The sequence below is a fragment of the Pseudochaenichthys georgianus genome, unplaced genomic scaffold (genome assembly GCF_902827115.2).
Source record: "Pseudochaenichthys georgianus unplaced genomic scaffold, fPseGeo1.2 scaffold_180_arrow_ctg1, whole genome shotgun sequence".
Classification (NCBI taxonomy): Eukaryota; Metazoa; Chordata; class Actinopteri; order Perciformes; family Channichthyidae; genus Pseudochaenichthys; species Pseudochaenichthys georgianus.
The window spans coordinates 329,250-348,654 of NW_027262575.1; the positions used below are offsets into that span (position 1 = coordinate 329,250).

At 43.4% G+C, this 19,405-nt stretch overlaps 2 protein-coding genes across 2 annotated transcripts in view; one reads left to right on the top strand and one right to left on the bottom strand.

Moving 5' to 3' along the window:
• LOC117441582 (zinc finger protein 271-like) overlaps positions 1-19,405 on the bottom strand; it is a 450,813-nt gene that overhangs the window by 155,130 nt on the left and 276,278 nt on the right. The window lies entirely within an intron of this gene.
• LOC117441567 (uncharacterized) overlaps positions 1-19,405 on the top strand; it is a 55,254-nt gene that overhangs the window by 15,195 nt on the left and 20,654 nt on the right. The window contains exons 2-6 of the mRNA XM_071202234.1: positions 1,839-3,188; positions 3,410-3,470; positions 3,745-4,448; positions 9,036-9,928; positions 12,337-12,565. Coding sequence (XP_071058335.1) covers positions 1,839-3,188; positions 3,410-3,470; positions 3,745-4,448; positions 9,036-9,928; positions 12,337-12,565 — 3,237 coding nt within the window. The remainder of the gene's footprint in view (positions 1-1,838; positions 3,189-3,409; positions 3,471-3,744; positions 4,449-9,035; positions 9,929-12,336; positions 12,566-19,405) is intronic.

Genomic DNA, 19,405 nt, shown 5'->3' on the forward strand with positions numbered 1-19,405 from the left:
TGATGAGTTATTACCTCTATATTTGTTTACCATTTCCTTTAAGGCGTATATAAGTCAGTGCCATGTCTGGCCTTAAAGCCAAACTGGTTATCAGCAGACTCATTGTTCCAACTAAAGTATGGGTGAATGTAATGAGGAGGCAAAGTTGACGTTCAGTGTGTTTCCGGGAGCATATAAGGATGTATCCACGATGTTAAAAATGAAAAAAAAAAGTGTTGAAAACGGCGTGCGAAAAATATACGGGTCGTGCTCCAGCTTGATTTGCCTGTCCTCTGTAAGAAGGTGTTGGCGACTGACATGCAAGGAAGAACGGCTGTCCACAGGCTGTTCCAACTTTAACAACTTTATTAACTTCCAGGGGAGTGAATTGAACATGCAATTGTAATTGGGTGTGTGGTATATTTGCATGCACGGACACGCATGTTCCACAGAACACAAACTGAACAATACTCAATTGTCCGATCGCTACCAGTGTCCTTGCGATCTTGTTATAACAACAAGTGCACGTTACTGATGTAATATGGTTGAGACCACTCAGGCTTATTCTGGAGGGGTGCAGGAATAGTCCAAGTAGTGGGGGAGTTTTATACAATATGTTTAAAACATAAAGATAAAAAGGTTTAAAAAAGTTATTGTTTAATGTTTTAAGGAGGTGACGCTACTCGGCCAATCAAATCGGTGCAGTCAGTGAGTCAGCACGAAAGATTCAAACACACACAGAGACGAGACAAGAGGAGAGAAACAGCCTTCATTTTCTCTTACTGGACCTCTTTGAAATGCAATTGAATACCCCTGCATTATAGCAACAATAATAATAATAATAGCAATAATAATTGGGAGTCGGGGGCGCGGCTGATCTTATGTTCTCTGAGGGGAGGCTCACCTTCCCACACTTTGAAAACCCCTGCTCTAGGGGGGTCCGGGGGCATGCAGTACTGGGAAGGATTTTTTAAATGTTGAAGTTAAATGCATCAATCTGTGGCACTTTGAGGGGAAATTAAGGGATATATGGATACAGCTCTCAACACTCATGAAACAGAACTGTATATATTTCAATAATCAAAAAATCCGTAGCATCACAAACAACAAATCATTTTAACTTGTCGATTTTATAAACTCCTATCTATGCCTTATATTACCTAGTTAGCAATCTTTAGCATAGTATATTTAAGCAATAGCTCACGACAGGCCGTGGTATATGCTCATTATATCACAGCTAAGGGGCGTGGTGCGGCCCGACGCAAAGCGCTATGTGCTATGCCTGTGGCAAGTTAATAATTGCACCTTGTCTTTTTCTTTATTAGTGTAGTGAAGCCCCACTTTAGAGCGTTTACCGCGAACCATCTTTGGTGTTATGAAGTGACTGAGCTCGTGAACTGTCTATGGGAGGGCGGGGGGAGCTTCGCTGCGGGGCAACAGTCAGCGCAACTTTAAAAAAGTTAAGGGCGGTGCCGGCCGTCAGCGAACCGAGCCAGCCGTTCTGTGATTCTCCAGAACACACAGATGGCCAGTCCGCCCCTGGTCACCCTACCGGGTCGCTGCGGCGCAGACAGCCCCGGTAGAATACAGGGTCTACCGCGTTTAGGAACCGTTAAGCAGGACCGATTTTTTTACTTTTTTTTACACTCCTTGAACGGCCGACGCCTTGCTAAGCGGCAGTGAAACTACGTTTTAGACCAGCTACCGTACTAACTCACCTATTGTCCTGAAACTCTCCAGGGCATCTGGAAAAATGTGTAATTGACAGACTATTGAGCCAACACAAATACACAGTGGGCGGAACATCGTGGTTAGATTTCAAATTCAGTTTCTCTGAATGTGTTTCCTGTTTCCTGCAGACGTCCAGCAGCTGGTGGTGGTTAAAGAAGAGGTTCCCCCTCAACAGCAGGAGTGGAGCTCCAGTCTGGACCGGGAGGACCCAGAGCCCACCCCACACATTAAAGAGGAACAGGAGAAACTCTGGAGCAGTCAGGAGGGAGAGCTTCAAGGGCTGGAGGAGGCTGATATCATCAAGTCCACATTCACTCCTGTCCCTGTGAAGAGTGAAGATGATGAAGAGAAACCTCAGTCCTCTCAGCTTCATCAACGACAAACTGAACACCTGGAAACAGAAGCTGATGGAGAGGACTGTGGAGGACCAGGACCAGCCAGGAGCTCAGATCCAAAGAGACATTTACAACCAGAGACTGAGGACATCCCCGGAGACTCTTCTGAACCTGAGACTGGAGACTCTTCTGAACCTGAGACTGGAGACTCTTCAGAACCTGACACTGATGACAGTGCTGATTCGAAGAAGATCAGAGAACCTGGTTCAAAGTCTCAGAGAAATAAACAAGACCATGTCAGTGATTCAAGACGTAGGACTGGAAAGAAACACTTTAGATGTTCTCAGTGTGCGAAAAGATTTGGCCGCAAGTCAAGTCTGAAAAGACATATCATAATTCATACCGGAGAGAACCCATTTACCTGCATAATTTGTGAGAAATCTTTTGCGGATAGAAGAGAGTTAATGACACACATGAGAATCCACACAGGACAGAAACAGTTCAGCTGTTCAGTCTGTAAGAAATCCTTTCCAAAGAGAGGACATTTCCAACGACACATGAGAATACACACAGGAGAGAAACCATTTAGCTGCTTAATTTGTGAGAAATCGTTTGCAGATCGTGGGAATTTAATTGCACACGTGAGAATCCACACAGGAGAGAAACCATTCAGCTGCTCAGTCTGTAAGAAATCTTTTGCAGAGAGAAGAGATTTACAGAGACACATGAGAATCCACACAGGAGAGAAACCGTTCAGCTGCTCACTCTGTGAGAAATCTTTTACACAGAGAGGAGATTTAAAGAGACATATTAGAATCCACACAGGAGAGAAACCATTCAGCTGCAGTGTTTGTGAAAAAACATTTACCTGGAGTCGTCAGGTCAAAAAACATGAATGTTTTGGTCGTCAGTCCTCACAGCTTCATCAAACTCAGACTGAGGAGAACAGAGAGGCAGAGCCTCCAGCCAGCAGCTCAGCTGAACACATGGAAACAGAAGCTGATGGAGAGGACTGTGGAGGACCAGAACCAGCCAGGAACTCAGATCCAGAGAGACATTTACAACCAGAGACTGAGGACAACCCTGGAGACTCTTCTGAACCTGACATTTTCCAAGTCAAATCTGCAACAAAAAAAGAGGACAATTAATTAGTCCTTCGACAATTCACATGAGAAAAATCTGTCTGTATAAACTCTGTTTGACAATGTTCATACATGACTTCATCTAAACTCCATCTTTATCAACAGAAGGTTTGAATATGTTTAATGTTGTTGTCATACTACTTTTCCAAAAGCTCCAAAGATGCCATATCATTTGTTGGCATTGTGCAGAAGCTATACTGCCTGTTTTCTGCCTCTACACAGAGATGGGCCATCCTCAAGAAACATGTCAACCTTTCACTCAAAATGTGGTCAGAAACCAGATGTGAGAGCAGAGTGAAAGCTGTGGAGCCTCTGCGATATGAAGCCGCAGCTGTGAGAGTCACTGCTTGAGGGGAGAAACCACGCCAAAGACCCAATCATCAGGATCAAAGCCCAGTCTCTGGCAGAAGAAGTGGGGTCATTCCGCTTTTCACTGTGCACAGTGGTCTGGTATGACATGTTAAGTCAAATTCAGCAGGTGAGCAAACTCCTGCAGTCCCAAACAATGCAAGTGGATGTAGCAGTAAGTCTACTGAAAAAGCTCTCGAATCCTACAGAGCCACAGGCTTTGTGGCTGCACAAACATCAGCCAAGGACATGTGTGAAGACATGAATGTGGACGCAGTCCTTATGCAAAAGCGGCTGAAGTCAACAAAGAGGCACTTCTCATATGAGTTTCCTGATGAGCCATTGAGGGATGCCTTGCAAAATCTGGAGGTAAGCTTCTTTAACGTGGTGGTGGATGCTGCAGTGTCAGCACAAAAGGAGAGGTTTACCATTCTTAAACATGTGCAAGACAAGTTTGGCATTCTGTACAACTTCCCAGACCTGCCACACCAAGAGCTGATGAAGCAAGCAGAGGCACTTGCACACACCTTAAGCCATGGAGGGCAATCTGATGTGGATGGGAAGGAGCTGGCTCAGGAGTTGGAACATTTACCTGACTTGCCATTAAAGAGCATGACAACTCTTGAGTTGTTGAAATGCATACACACAAAGCAGCTCACCGACATATATCCCAACTTGTGTATTGCTCTGCGGATCAGTGCAGCGCTACCAGTAACAGCAGCTTCAGCCGAGAGGAGTTTTTCCAAATTAAAACTCTTGAAAACATTCCTGAGGTCAACCATGGCTCAAGGACGCCTCAGTGGTCTGGCTGTAATCAGTGTTAACCATGAGGTCGGTGGTCAGACTTCATATGGTGATGTGATTGATGACTGCAGCGAGGAAGCCAGAAGGATTGCACTGTCAATGGAAACCAGTAGGAGCTGATATGTAGGCTAACCTTGTGCGATGATAGGGAGTGGAATGTAAATAGTTCTTGAGACAAAGTGAATTTGTTGTTTGTTTATTTAGCATATTATATTTTGATTATTTGACATGTGTAACATATTTTACAATACATCATTTTCTTTTAAAGCAAATTTGCACATTCTTTTATTGTTTGTTATTGTTATTATTATTATTGTTTGTTAGCTAAGTTGTTTATTTGTTTTAATTCTTTAGTGTGCATTTTACATTTATTCTTAGCTCTTGTTCTTGCTTGTAATAAATAAAGGTGCAGTACTTTACTGTATAACTGTTGAGATGTTTTGATATTTTTGGGGGTGAAGCTCGCCTAGGGCACCAAATGTGCTAGGTCCGCCTCGGGGTTCCGGTGGGCATGTAAACAAATGCAAAATGCTGCGCTATACTTTGTGGCCTCATCCGGTTGCATAGCGACACTTATTGTTTAGGTGTCTTTTAATAAGCAGGTAGTCTATCATTAGCTAGAACTAGCTGGATCTGATCGATATGGACATAAACGCGAGTGAAGTCTAATCTGACGGGAGAGAGAAATCACATGCAGCGGTGAGCGGACAAAACACACTTCAGGTTAGAATATCACACGTAGCTATTTTAATGACCTCTCAAACTACCGTAACTAGTTATAGATATGTTCAGTTTTACTGTCGGGTCACTCATTACTGATCCGCGAGCGGCATGATACTGACGGGCTGTCAGGAGAAGGAGAGCACTCCGTTTATTATTCCCGTGTTATTATAAGTTACAGTTCGCTTTTGAATGATGTAGTTAATCTATAATTAGTTTGTTTAATATCGAATCATATCAATTTGTTTTAAAGCTCAATAAATAACTAAGAAGACCTTTGACCAGCACTTTTCAAATTTTGTCCGGAAGATTTCAACTTTAACGGACATTTTGACCGGAGAAAAAATATTCTAACGGGAACTCTGGTACAGACAGACAGAAGGAAGAAGTAAGATCCAGGGCTCGCGATCCAGAACACAGGACCGCAGGATCATCCATGACTCCGGATCCCGGCGTATAGAGACACCAAAAAGAAAGACAGCATTTTGAATCAGCTGAAACGACTTGACTGACTTCTTGGTACTCCCTGATAATAAGGAGTTACAATAATCCAGCCTAGAAGTAACAAATGCATGGACTAGTTTGTTGTTATTGTGCTTCGGTCTTTCTGTGTCTTTTCATCTGCTCCGTGAACTCCCTCAAAGGGGCCGCTCACTCTCTTCTCTTGATCGCCCTCTCTCAGAGAACACTTCACCGTCCCGCTTCATTGTAGGATTTCTTCCATGTCTCTACTTTAGTTTGACCATCTCTGTGATTAGGTTATGGAATTCTAAATAAATACGTAATGAAATACCTTATCGTTACTACGCTCATAAAGAATTATAAGAATAATGCATAAATTGAACTGGTTTCATTCATTCGTGATTTTATTTAAGGTCGCCTAATTAGTTAGAAGCCCTATTTTATCAGTAGCCAATACTCACTTCGGCCCACTTCGGTACCGGCCCATTGGGATTCGTCCCGAACGTCCCGATGGCCAGTCCGCCACTGGCTCTGTGTGTGTGCGTGTGTGTGTGTGTGTGTGTGTGTGTGTGTGTTTCCCTATAAAACACGTCTCCGGCGTCAGAAGTTGAACATTGTTCAACTTCTGACGCCGGAGTAGCCAGCGCCAGCCAATCAAATCCCGTTTCTGAAAATCTGACAGCTGAAGCCGTAGCCAATCAAACCGCGTCTAAGCTGGGAGAGATATATATATATATATATTCGCCGTTCATTTCTATATTTCCAAAAAAGTCGGAGTAGAAACTAACTATCGCCGTAGCAAATCACCCGGTTGTGTATGACCAGACCCTCTTCACCTACCGGGATACAAACCGGAGGAACCAGCATGGAGGGAGGTGGCAGAGACAGTGGGGGAAACTGGTAGGTTTTCGCCTGTTTGGGGAGTTTATATATATATATATTGCTCGCATAAAATCCCCGGGGTTATTTGCTTTGTATGTCGGGGGCGGGAGATTCATGTGATTGGTTGTTGGTCGTGTTGCTTGAATAAAATCCCCAAGCTCCAGACACGCCCAGCTCCAAGCTATTTTTGAAGCTGTAGTGTGGACGCTCCGTCAGGCGTCAGAGGCAGAGAGTCAGGCGTCAGAGTCAGAGAGGCAGAGAGTCAGAGGCAGAGTCAGAGGCAGAGGCAGAGAGTCAGGAGTCAGAGGCAGAGCGTCAGAGGCAGAGCGTCAGGCATCAGAGGCGGAGCGTCAGGAAACCTGCTAAATGGCACAATTGGAACAATAATGACTTCTTTGTTGTATAAAAAAGTTGCATAAAATATTGTTCTCTGATGCTCATTATTAAATGACTGCACATTGATTTTGTTCTTACTCTCAGATTCTGTAACGGTTGTACATGACACTGCCAGACGGGTTCATTAGTGCTGCCAGACAGGTTCATTAGTGCTGCCAGACAGGTTCATTAGTGCTGCACAGACAGGTTCATTAGTGCTGCACAGACAGGTTCATTAGTGCTGCACAGACAGGTTCATTAGTGCTGCACAGACAAGTTCATTAGTGCTGCACAGACAAGTTCATTAGTGCTGAACAGACAGGTTCATTAGTGCTGCCAGACAGGTTCATTAGTGCTGCACAGACAGGTTCATTAGTGCTGCACAGACAGGTTCATTAGTGCTGCACAGACAGGTTCATTAGTGCTGCACAGACAAGTTCATTAGTGCTGCCAGACAGGTTCATTAGTGCTGCACAGACAGGTTCATTAGTGCTGCACAGACAGGTTCATTAGTGCTGCACAGACAGGTTCATTAGTGCTGCACAGACAGGTTCATTAGTGCTGCACAGACAGGTTCATTAGTGCTGCACGGACAGGTTCATTAGTGCTGCAGAGACAGGTTCATTAGTGCTGCACAGACATGCACAATCCTATCCATCATGGCCTCTTCTCTCTTCCGTCTTTCATCCTGCAGTCTCTTCACTAGGCGCAGAGGAAGTGGGCCATCCAGAATGTGGTCCCGGCTCTTCAGGGCCCCAATGACTCTCTCTGCAGACCACTATCACATGTTGTTAACATGCTGTCCATCTACATTGTTATGTTGAGTTTCACAGGAGTAGCACAGTTGACCGTTATATCATATCGTCAGTGTCCTATAATTAGTGTTTCTTTTTCATGTTAAAGTGAAGAAAGATCCCTGTTAACTTCCTGTTATCCTGTTCTCTTTATATTGCACTAAATGTGAACAACAGTTCAATGTATTTAAATATAGAATAACATGTTTTTAAGATAAAATGTTATCTTAAGACACCCTACAAAGTAGGGATTACACATGTACTCGTTGGTGTGAGTAATTGAATAACGTCTCAGCACTTGTTGACCCGGATCTGTTACAGTAATTCATTTAGTTGGGGAAATGTGAACCACGTCAGCGGCAAGTAGCAACAGTGATTTGGTGACGCAGCACACTCTGAATACCAAACACATTCAAATGTACATCCTGTATGAATCTGACTCTATACTCACCGATGTGAATTCTGATGTTCGAAGTCACACGAGAGTTTGCAACATCTTCGGCTGACAGTTGTTTTCGGCCCCTCGTGAAAGGCGGTGTGATGAGCTGTGCACCCGGAACAGCAAAGGCATCCTTCAAAGTGAAGCCCCTGTCGGCTCAAATCTGAAATAAACATAACAAATACTTAAAAACACTACTTTACTTCAACAGCAACTCAAAAATGGTAACTATGGGTAAATAATAAATTCACAAATAAGACTTAAATTAGAAAAACAAAACAGTTCGATTGTTACCTGATCTCCTGCATGGTGGAACTTCTGAGATAAGAAGTCTGAGTTCCTCACAATGTGCACATCTGAAGCCCTCCCCCCAGCCTCTGGAGAGGTATGTGATTGGGCCAGATGGGTGACATGCAGTGAAATACTTCACTGTTGTCCAGTGTTTGTATTTTGAGTGGGTGATGGCTCTGTGAGAAGAGACAGTCGTTAGTAATACTTATCTATACATTGTGTACATATACACAGACAGCCAGGTAAGTATTACAAAAACCAGACACTTTATGCATGCTATCAAAAAGAAAAATATCTCACCTTGTTTTCAGCTTCTTTGAGTGTTCAATTCTGATCTCAAAGCCGTCGATAATTGCAGTCGCTCTTGGGTACTGGAAGAGAACCTCCGCTGGTACTGTGCTTCTGATAAACTCTCTATCAGGCCATTTAATCAAAAAAGAAATGTTGGCGTGCCTCAAATCCACCATCGGGAGAAGACATCCAGGAAAGTGCTATGTGCCAGGTCAGAGATTCCACACATCATATCGGGGGAGGGGTTCTGCCGCAGTTTCACCAGAGTAATAAAGAGCTGGTCTTGTGTTGACATCTTGGATGTTTTCTGTGACTTAACAAACTGTACCAGGTACTGATTGAATTCTCTGATGGCTTCAGCTCGCGCCTTCATGGCCGCATCTCTTTCTCTTCTTAAATGATGCAATTCTTCATAAAGTTGTTTTCTCTCTAACTCCTGAAGAGGTATGGGAGCTTCTGGTGCAGGGGCTTCTGGTGCCGGGGCTTCTGGTGCTGGGCCCTCTGATGTTGGGGCTTCTGGTGCCGGGGCTTCTGGTGCTGGGCCCTCTGATGGTGGGGCTTCTGGTGCCGGGGCTTCTGGTGCTGGGCCCTCTGATGTTGGGGCTTCTGGTGCCGGGGCTTCTGGTGCTGGGCCCTCTGATGTTGGGGCTTCTGGTGCCGGGGCTTCTGGTGCTGGGCCCTCTGATGTTGGGGCTTCTGGTGCCGGGGCTTCTGGTGCTGGGCCCTCTGATGTTGGGGCTTCTGGTGCCGGGGCTTCTGGTGCTGGGCCCTCTGATGTTGGGGCTTCTGGTGCCGGGGCTTCTGGTGCTGGGCCCTCTGATGGTGGGGCTTCTGGTGCCGGGGCTTCTGGTGCCGGGGCTTCTGGTGCTGGGCCCTCTGATGTTGGGGCTTCTGGTGCCGGGGCTTCTGGTGCTGGGCCCTCTGATGTTGGGGCTTCTGGTGCCGGGGCTTCTGGTGCTGGGCCCTCTGATGTTGGGGCTTCTGGTGCCGGGGCTTCTGGTGCTGGGCCCTCTGATGTTGGGGCTTCTGGTGCCGGGGCTTCTGGTGCTGGGCCCTCTGATGTTGGGGATTCTGGTGCCGGGGCTTCTGGTGCTGGGCCCTCTGATGGTGGGGATTCTGGTGCCGGGGCTTCTGGTGCTGGGCCCTCTGATGTTGGGGATTCTGGTGCCGGGGCTTCTGGTGCTGGGCCCTCTGATGGTGGGGCTTCTGGTGCCGGGGCTTCTGGTGCTGGGCCCTCTGATGTTGGGGCTTCTGGTGCTGGGCCCTCTGATGTTGGGGCTTCTGGTTGGGCAGACTGAACACCCTCACGCTTCCTCCTTCTCTCCAGCCTCTGAAGTACTGACCTGGGAGACTTTGTCTTTTTATGTGGGAACAGCGAGGGTGTGTAGTCTGGGTCTCGTTTTTTAAGCCTGGGGCAAGACAGTTCACAAACGAAATGAGAAGGGGGTGAAATACATTTTAACTGCAGAAAGCTCGGAAGCTACCAGTGTTTTTGTATACTCAAGTAAGGTAGCCTGCATAACGTAGTAGTTAGTTGACTTCTCTTAAAACTAGTAATTGAACATTCATGTTAACTACGAAACAATTTAACACTGTTATTGTGTGAATAACGTTGTCATACCTGTAATGAAGTGCTGACTACAGACGTACACATGTTTGGATTTTGGATCCCACAGGTGGCCAAACTCATCCTCCCGACGGATCGCTTGAAGCCACCGGGTTCTTCTCCTGGGCTCTGTGCTCCCGTTGGGCAAAATATAACATTTTAGATTTGGATTTTTAAGTTTATTAGTTGTACAAAAGGGCACACAGCAGCTCCTGGGCATTGTGGAAGCCGTTTTGTTTTCCCCCTCAGCGCGAACCGGATGTGACGTTTTGTGGGCGTTCCCTCGCTTGCCGACTGTATCTCATAGATATGGTGATGGAGAACACATGGAAAAATGTGGTGCTTTTATCCGGCGTGTCCTCAGCCTTCTCAAACGGGTCATAAGCCGCCGTACTATTTAAAACTCATGCAGAGAGTTAGGCTGTGGACAAACTGTCCAAAAATCAGCTCCTCTCGTCTTTTCGTCTTGATTAGGAAAAGACGAGAGGAGCTGATTTTTGCATGGGAGCCTGCCTGCAGACCTCCACTCTCAGGACAGGTCCGGTGCAGACCTCCACTCTCAGGACACCTCCACTGTCAGTACAGGAAGTGACGATTCTGACGCGTTTTTTTCCCGCCCACCGAAGGACTCGTTTGATGGAAGTTTTCAAATCACAATGGAGACTCATCACGGAGGTTATGAGTCCGACCACCGTGCACTTTGGGTCGGCCTTGGTCAAGCCCTTTTGACCCCCCCAGCCTGGTTCTCGTACAAGTTTTTCGCTCAAATGACACCATGGAGATATGTAACGGGAGTTGACAGGGGACTCTGCCCGCCTCACGAGTGCCTATTTTCGGACACTTTTTTTCACTTTTCCCCAGTTTTATTATTTTTTTCGCTATTTCACCCGGTTTCTACCGGGTGTCCCCCCACGGCCTGTGTCCAGCCCCCTCCCCCCCCCACACTCATCCATATATTAACGGATTTTGACCATTTTTGTTGCATTTTTCTCCTCTCACTGATCGAATGGCCAACGCGACCCACTGTCGGAGGGGCTCCGCGCCGGCCGATATGAAGCGTGACCAAGACGCACAGTCCAGGGGTCCCACAGGTCCCGCAGCGGGGTGGAGGTTCCCAGCTGGAACCTCTCCACCTCCGCCGCGGTGCACCCGGCAAACACGGTTGTTTCTCGAACCTTCCACTGTTGTCTAGCGGGTGTAACTAAAATACAAGATGTCGTATTTATATATATAAATAAATAAATAAATATATCTATATAGATATATATATCTATATAGATAATAAGTGTCAGTGGTATTTTATGTTGTATTAGCGTGCATTTCCTGTTCGGAAAGTGGTGCTGTACTGAGAGTAAACAATACAAGGTGTCCCTATTTTTATATATATCTATATACTTTATGTATATAATAAGTGTCAGTACGATTTTATTTTGTATTTGCGTGCATTTCCTGTTCGGAAAGTGGCGCTGTACTGATAGTGGTGATTTTATTTTGGAATTCTTAACGTGCACTTCCTGTACTGACAGTGGAGGTGTCCTGAGAGTGGAGGTCTGCACCGGAACTGTCCTGAGAGTGGAGGTCTGCAGGCAGACCCCTCTCGATTTTTGGACGATTCAACCGGAAACCAGGGTTTCTTGTTTACCCCCAGCTAACATGCTTACGGTCCCTGAAACACAACTTCCGGTGCTGACCTTCACAACAAAACCTACGGTTTTCTCTCTTCATCTTTCTCTTCTTACACATATTATATTACATAGGAGGGGGAATAGGCCTACTTATAATATGAATAAAGGTGTTTCAGGAGAAATAAATCGGGTTCTCTCCGCAGATCCATGTCTGTGTATCTTAAAGGTTTGTCTAAGGTGAAATCATAGCAACTTTTATTTTGAAGTCCTCTGCACCGGAAGTGATGGTCCCGCTCGTTCTAACTGGGAACCAGATCGCGTCTCGTGGGTTCTCTCTCTATATCCATGGTTCTCTCTCGGTGTTCCTGAGGAAGTGTGTGTGAGCAGCTGATCCATCGTCTGTGTGTCTGGATGAACCTCTGACTTTGTGCTCTTTCTTCTGAAGCCTTTAGCTCGGACTCTAGAAGCTAGCTTAGCATGCTAGCTTAGCATGCTAGCTGGTAACACGCTAGCCACACAGAGTGAGAGAAACAGAAAGTGGTGATTTAGTAAACATGAGTGTTGTGTTGCTCTCGTTGGTGAAGCAGCGAATCACTGCGGCTGCTGAAGACATCTTTGTTCTGTTTGAAAGAACGATAGCAGAGTACGAGGAGGAACTGTCTCGTTCAAAACAGGAGAACGAGAGACACCGGAAACTACTGGACGCTGTTTTACAGCCTCAGCTTCAGATCCACAGAGCAGGTCTGTTCCCTCTTTACTCACTCTCTCTCTCTCTGTATTTCAATAATCAAAAAATCCTTAGGATCACAAACATCAACAAATAATTTAAGCTTGTGCATTTGATAAACTCCCCACTCCCTCCTCTCTCCTCTCTCCTATCTATATATTGTTTTCATCAATGCTGAAAAAACCAGCTTAGACCAACAAGGCTGGTCAGTCCATATTAGGCTGGATTAGTTTGCTGGTTAAGAGGGGGTTTGGACACTTTAGCTGGTCGGGATAGCTGGTTTGGTCTCAGTGGTCTAGCTGGTCAGACTGGTATGATCTTGAGTAGAACTTTAACTGGGATTACTTGATGGTTAAGCTGGTCATATATGAGGATAAATCACTCTCACCCAATTGAAGTAGCTCAATGAACATCTATCATTTCAGATCAGAGCACCTACCTTACCAGAAAGGTACCAGAATGTATAGAATGTCTGTAAATAAATACTCATGCATCAAATGATTAGAAGCAGGAAATAATTTATGACACACAATGAACATTAACACACATTTGAAAACACCCATTACTTCATATTTTTAAGCAGTTTCCTTCAATTGTTTCTTTCCGTTTTTCACAAGGTCCTGTATTTTTGTGCAATGTAGTAACCGGCCAACTTCTCCCTCTCGGTCTTCTCCACGTTTTGTGACTTCAGCCATCCTCTGAAGCACTCTTGAAAAGAGAAAGGAAAACAGATTAACTTTTAGCTTTGTGTTATAATTATTTAATATGTGCACTGTGAGATGAAAAAGAAAAAAATATCAAATTTAGTTTTGAACATTCACTGTGATTGGGTCTATTATCCACGCAATACACCGTATTTAATTTGTTTCTGTTCTTGTAAATATCATATTCTATTACATGTATATAAACTTTTTGCACTACTTTTTATTTTGTATTTTTGTATGTTATTATATATGTTGCATTGTTGGAGGAGCTCAGGTCAGAAGAATTTCATTGACATTTCTTCACTGTAGCTGCTGAGCATATGATGATAAAACACTTGTAGGATAGTTCGGCCATAATAATGAAGTGTATACTTTCAGAATCTACCTGCAGTGGATGTGTAGGATCTACAGTATGATAGATAGATATTACTTTACACTTTTTAAATCGAGGGATATACGCTATATTTTATTACCACCAGTATGTACTTTATACATCCACCTCGAGTGTTTGTCTCTGCACCGGAAATAATTTAATTTTAAAGTTCAGCCGCATATTATATAAACTATATCAGCGCCACACCTGCGTAACACATGGTGCCTCTTGTCTGAACCAGTTTGTGAGCGATTTGTGATCTATTCTTGTCGACTTGCAGCCTACATACAAAGAGAACTCCACTCTCCTACCACTGCTTACCTCTAAGGAGCCTTGGTAGAACTAGTGTCCGAGTCATGGGGTCCAGAACGGACTGAAGACATGTGGAACAGAGGGCAGGCATGGTTCCATGTACAGGGAACTGTGTGAACCTTTCTGCAGCGATAAATAAAGAAAACAAAGAAGACATTATTAATAATAGTAATGATTGTAACAACAATGATATTAGAATAACTATTTATATAGCACTTACACAATTGCAAAGTGATTCTCACAACAAAAATAAAGAACAAAACAATATCAACAATAGAAAAACAAAAGATTATAGGAATGTTAAGAGACAAAGAAATGCTAAACATTCTGAGAGGCCGACTACAAAAGGTAGACTCAATGGCTCTTGATGACATCAATGAGCAGTCCCGACAGATGCTGTGGAATAAAAAGAAATAGAATGGGTCCAGATTTCTTCTATTTTGTGTTGGACGATTTGTTTTATTGATTGCTGATGGATGTATATATATATATATATATATATATATATAGGGTTTATTCAACAGCAGTAAGTTGCTAAATTAACGTACACTGAACTGTAAAACAACTCAGCACTATTTAGGAAAGGCTCTGATCAGGAGGGTTGACTAGTAGGATAGCAAAGAGGTGGTGTCGTGTAGGGCTGTGCAATTTAATCGATCCTTCGATATATATCGATATTTAGTTTTCCGAGAAAGTATCGATATTTCAGCCGCGGGTATCGATACATTAAGTCTGATAACTGTGTTCGTTATACTCGCGTCCAGGAGAGAAGCTTTAAAAAGGAGACTAATTGAGTCTCTGAGAATGTTCAAATGTATACTTTAATTAATAAAAAGTGCGGTAATGTTACAAGCAGGAGATGGTTCAGTCAGAAAAACAGCTGTGTTCTGGCTCTCGTGAGCGAAGGGAAGAGAGCGAGCTCCACCTTTCCAGCTGTTAAATATCCTCTGCTGAATCCTCCCTGGGGGCCGGTTGGCGCTGATGGGGATCGGCCCTCCACGTCTCCAATGTTCGTTGTTGCGCTTTACAGAGGATTCAGACATTGCACATTAAGTATATAACTAAACACGCCTTTTCTCCTCCTTATCTCTTTCATGACTTTTCATTTAATACATTTTAAACGCTGTAATCAATACTCCAAAAATACCTCACGGCTGGTATCATTTCCGGTAGTTCCGAATGTTGTCTCATGCTACCCACGTCTGTAAACAAACTTATTCAAATAAACTGTACCTTCATTTAATATTCAGCAATAATAATATCTTGACGTCTATAGTTGTAGTGTTGAAATCAGTAGGTTTCGGTGTGCAACACTCCGTGTCATATCGCTACTAAATTCACCTCTATATGAAATTGTATATTAGCCACATGCTAAATGCTAACCGGAGATGAAGGATTTTCAGAATAAAAGCTCAACAACTGGTTGTGCACAACAACTTCTGGTTTTTCAGTATAAAACAACATTTAAACTGACGGTATGTTTATGGTACCATTTATGGTTTATGGTATGGTGCCATAAAAACATTGATTTTAATTTCTAACAAGTGCCACTCAAATCCCCCGTGTTCCGCCACCTGCTGCACCTTTTCATTCTCCATTGTCCATTGTGATACTGCACTTTACAGCTACAGTTTGCACTGTTTCAATAAATGAAACTAATTTTCTCACCACATCTTTTGATTCATTTTGTCCAGCATTTGCAAGCTGGAGACTCTCTGTCAGAGCCATATATTGTATAATTGATGCTTTCAGTTGAATTAATTCAATCCAAGTCAATGGAACACTCACAAGATGTCACCAAAATCCCACTGTCCCTTTAAAATCTTTCAGAAAATGATATAAGTGTATCGAATCGTATCGAATCGTATCGTTGGCTGAATATCGTGATATATATCGTATCGTTGGCTGAATATCGTGTATCGTATCGTATCGTATCGTGAGATTAGTGTATCGCCACAGCCCTAGTGTCGTGTACAACCATTGGCCGACGTTACACCTGAAAGAAAGATAAGGAAATAAGAGAAGACAGGAGGACAAACATCCTCTTAAGTAAAAGACCAAATCATGTCAAGCTTTAACCTGAGGCTGTTTCTTCAGTCTTTACAATCAGGGTTCCTGTTTCACTATAGGGTTTGTAAAAGTATTCACTATAGTGTTGTTGTTGGTGTTTTCGTATTAAGGCGATATTATTTTAAATAGTACTACTATAGTATAATATATAGTGTTTCTGTAGTTGTTTTTTGAACACACGATAGAACACTCCTAGTAATAGCATGATATTGTCATAATGAATGCATATTATTACTATAGTGTTTGTGAAAGCCTTACACTCCTAGAATTAATGTGTCATTTTTATATATATATATATATTAGCTGTACACTTTACGAATATAATGTTTTTTATGGACATCTTTACCATTCAATCTCGTCCAACTGATCTTCCTGCTGTCACTCCTCGGCTCTTGGTAGTTCAGGCTATCTATCTACACACGGCATCTATTGCACGTCTGTCCGTCCTGGGAGAGGGATCCCTCCTCTGCTGCTCTCCCTGAGGTTTCTCCCATGTTCCCTTTAAACTGTGGGTTTTCTCTGGGCAGGGGAGGTTTGTGTGGCTGCTTCCTCAGCCTCAACAGGAAGCCAAGACCTGCAGCCCCGTTTTTGTTTCCTCTCTCTACGCCGTCTGTGCCGCCTGCCGGATCCGACAACAATCCACGGGGATCCCGGCGATCTCGCTACCTCGTCTGGGATGTTGTGAGTGCAGTGGAATTCGCTATGAACTGGTAGTTTGTTGTTGAGGTTTTCTGAAAAGGCCAGAATTTAGAGTAAAAAGTAATTATGAGATTTGCAGATAAAAATCTGACATTTGGGATTTTCCTGAAAAAAACAGGATCATAAAAAAAAAAGTCAGAACTTTTTTTGAATTAAGGCGAGACACGGCAGGCAAAAACATCGTTTTTCAAGTACTGGCCAATTTTGAGATTTTGTGCTATTTTGATTCGATCACATGTTTTCTTTCAGGCTTTTGGAAGGAAAACGTACAAAATACACATTTAAGTGTTTATTTTACTATAGTTTGTCTATTTGCGTCTGTAGATTTCTCCTAAATTCACCAAAAGTTAGCATTCTAACGTAACATAAAGTACCGCGACCGCTGTGTGCACCATGTCAACAGAGATATCGCTGGAAAGCTCCGTCTCTCCTGCACAATCTCATCGGATCCAAATATGGTCATTTCCTTTGCATCAGTAACCAATCGTGAAAGCACAAAGGGGTCTTAAAGCAAGAAACGAAATCTCATTGGCTGGTGTCAATTTCTGACAACGTGATTCGTTCAGATGCGTCACGTGGTGTGCTAAAACACTTCCTGGTTAGCTTTCCGCTAGAAATTGAAATCTCAAAATGGCAAAAGAACGGCGAAATAAACGTTCACAGAGAAGACGACAACAATTGTCACTTGCACGAAGCAAGGTTATACAAAAAAAAAATGACCCCGAACATGAAATGCCTTCACGGAGTGCGTCGAGGCGCAAGCTGTCATCCAATGAACAGCAGGGTTTAGCTAGCGCCTCACTGCAATCTTTAAAGGTCGTTTTTTCAAAATGTGTTTTTTCTCCTACCCTGAGTTCGAAATTTCAACTTCAGTAGCACGTAGATACTCCAAACCTTCCAGTTATATTCCTATCAATATTATGAAGGCTTTTACTGAAGGGTTTGTTCATATATCATTCATAGCCTGAATTATACAACATTGTATACCTAAAAACATGGTGAAAATTGATATTTTAGGGCTGTTGACAGTATTTTCTGATTTATGGAGTGATAAAAAGAGATATCCAAAATCCCTTCTGTAAAAGCCTTAGATGCTAATATGACTACAAAATGAAACAAGAATTTTGAACCTGGCTTTATCCAAAGTTCAGATTTCGATTCCTGAAATGTGTTAAAATATGTGCATATTTGATGAGATAATGGGAATTTGCATATTTAAACATGCTATTTCAGAAGACTTGTAACACAAAAAACAATTGCCTCATTGCAAGTAATTAACTGGAGAAATTTCTAGCTGATACTTTTAAGGTAAAAAAATTACCCTATTCACCTGGGGTGTCTCGTCTTAAATAGTCAATATTCTGAGGTTTTCTGAAAAGGCCAGAATTTTGGGAAAAGTCAGAATTTGGAGAAAAAAGTAATCATGAGATTTCCAGAAAAGGTCAGAACGTTCAGAAGAAAGTCAGAATTGCGATAGAAAAGTCTGAACTTTTAGATTTTGAAAAGAAAGTCAGAATGTTTAGATCATTGGTCTTAGTTATTGGTCTTATGTAGGTTATCGTCTGAAATGTATCGATTCCGGTTCTTATCGATTCCCCGTTTTGATTCCAAAATTGTAAAAGAAAGAGGACAAACGTTTAGATCAGGGGTGCCCACACTTTTTTGGCTTGTGAGCCACTTCTGAAATGACCAGCTCACCAAGGTCTACCAACCAAAAATAAAATCCCAAATTGCAAGGGGCTGAATAACACTTTTTATTTATACATGGGACTACAACAACTCTATTTGGGTTCTTGAACAGAAACAAATACATAAAAAGGCATCTCTCTCTCTCTCTCTCTCTCTCTCTCTCTCTCTCTCTCTCTCTCTCTCTCTCTCTCCATGGTCCTGATATAATTTTGCAAAACACATTTCAATATATTTAAGTGGGTCCCTACCCTATTCTGATGACTTGCACTGAATGGAGTCCGTCAATGTTGCATAATCAGGACAGTAACGGCTGATGGCTAGTCTCAGGCAGGCCTCCAAATGTTCATCAGTTAATTGGGAATGGTATTTCGACTTCACTATCTTCATTTCGGAGAAGGCATAAGTCGAGCCGAAGAGTGAGGTCAGTGAGGTTGCACAAGTATCTTCTGACGTTTGGATACTTTTCAACTCTGAATAAGTTCCAAAACTGTCCGGCATGGGCACGCGACTTCAACTGAATGTTGGCCTGCAGCGACAACATCTCATCCTCCAGCGCAGACGGGTTCAGATGAAACACTGCTCCGATGTTTTCGGCCAGCGAATCAATATCATGGTCTTCACTAAACGGATAACACATGAAGCGAAGTCTCTGAAGCGTTTCTCGAAGTCAGGTGTAATGTTATTGACTTGCTCTGTGTAGCTTCTCCAGCTCAGAGGCGATGTTTTTGGAAGTTGGCCAAATCTTTGCGCTGCAGCTTTGAACACAGCAGATGCAGTCTTTGTTTGAAGGCATTAACTGAGCTGATCATGTCAACCACAGTTCTGTCTTTCCCTTGTAGCTCCAAGTTCAGCTCATTTAACATGTGTGTAACGCCAGATCTAACAGCCACTCCTCGTCATCTAGACGTGCGTACTCCGCAAGCTTGGTGCCATGGAGAAATTCCTTTATCTCCGGTAGAAGCACTCGAAATCTCTGGAGAAAATGGCCCCTACTCAGCCATCTTACG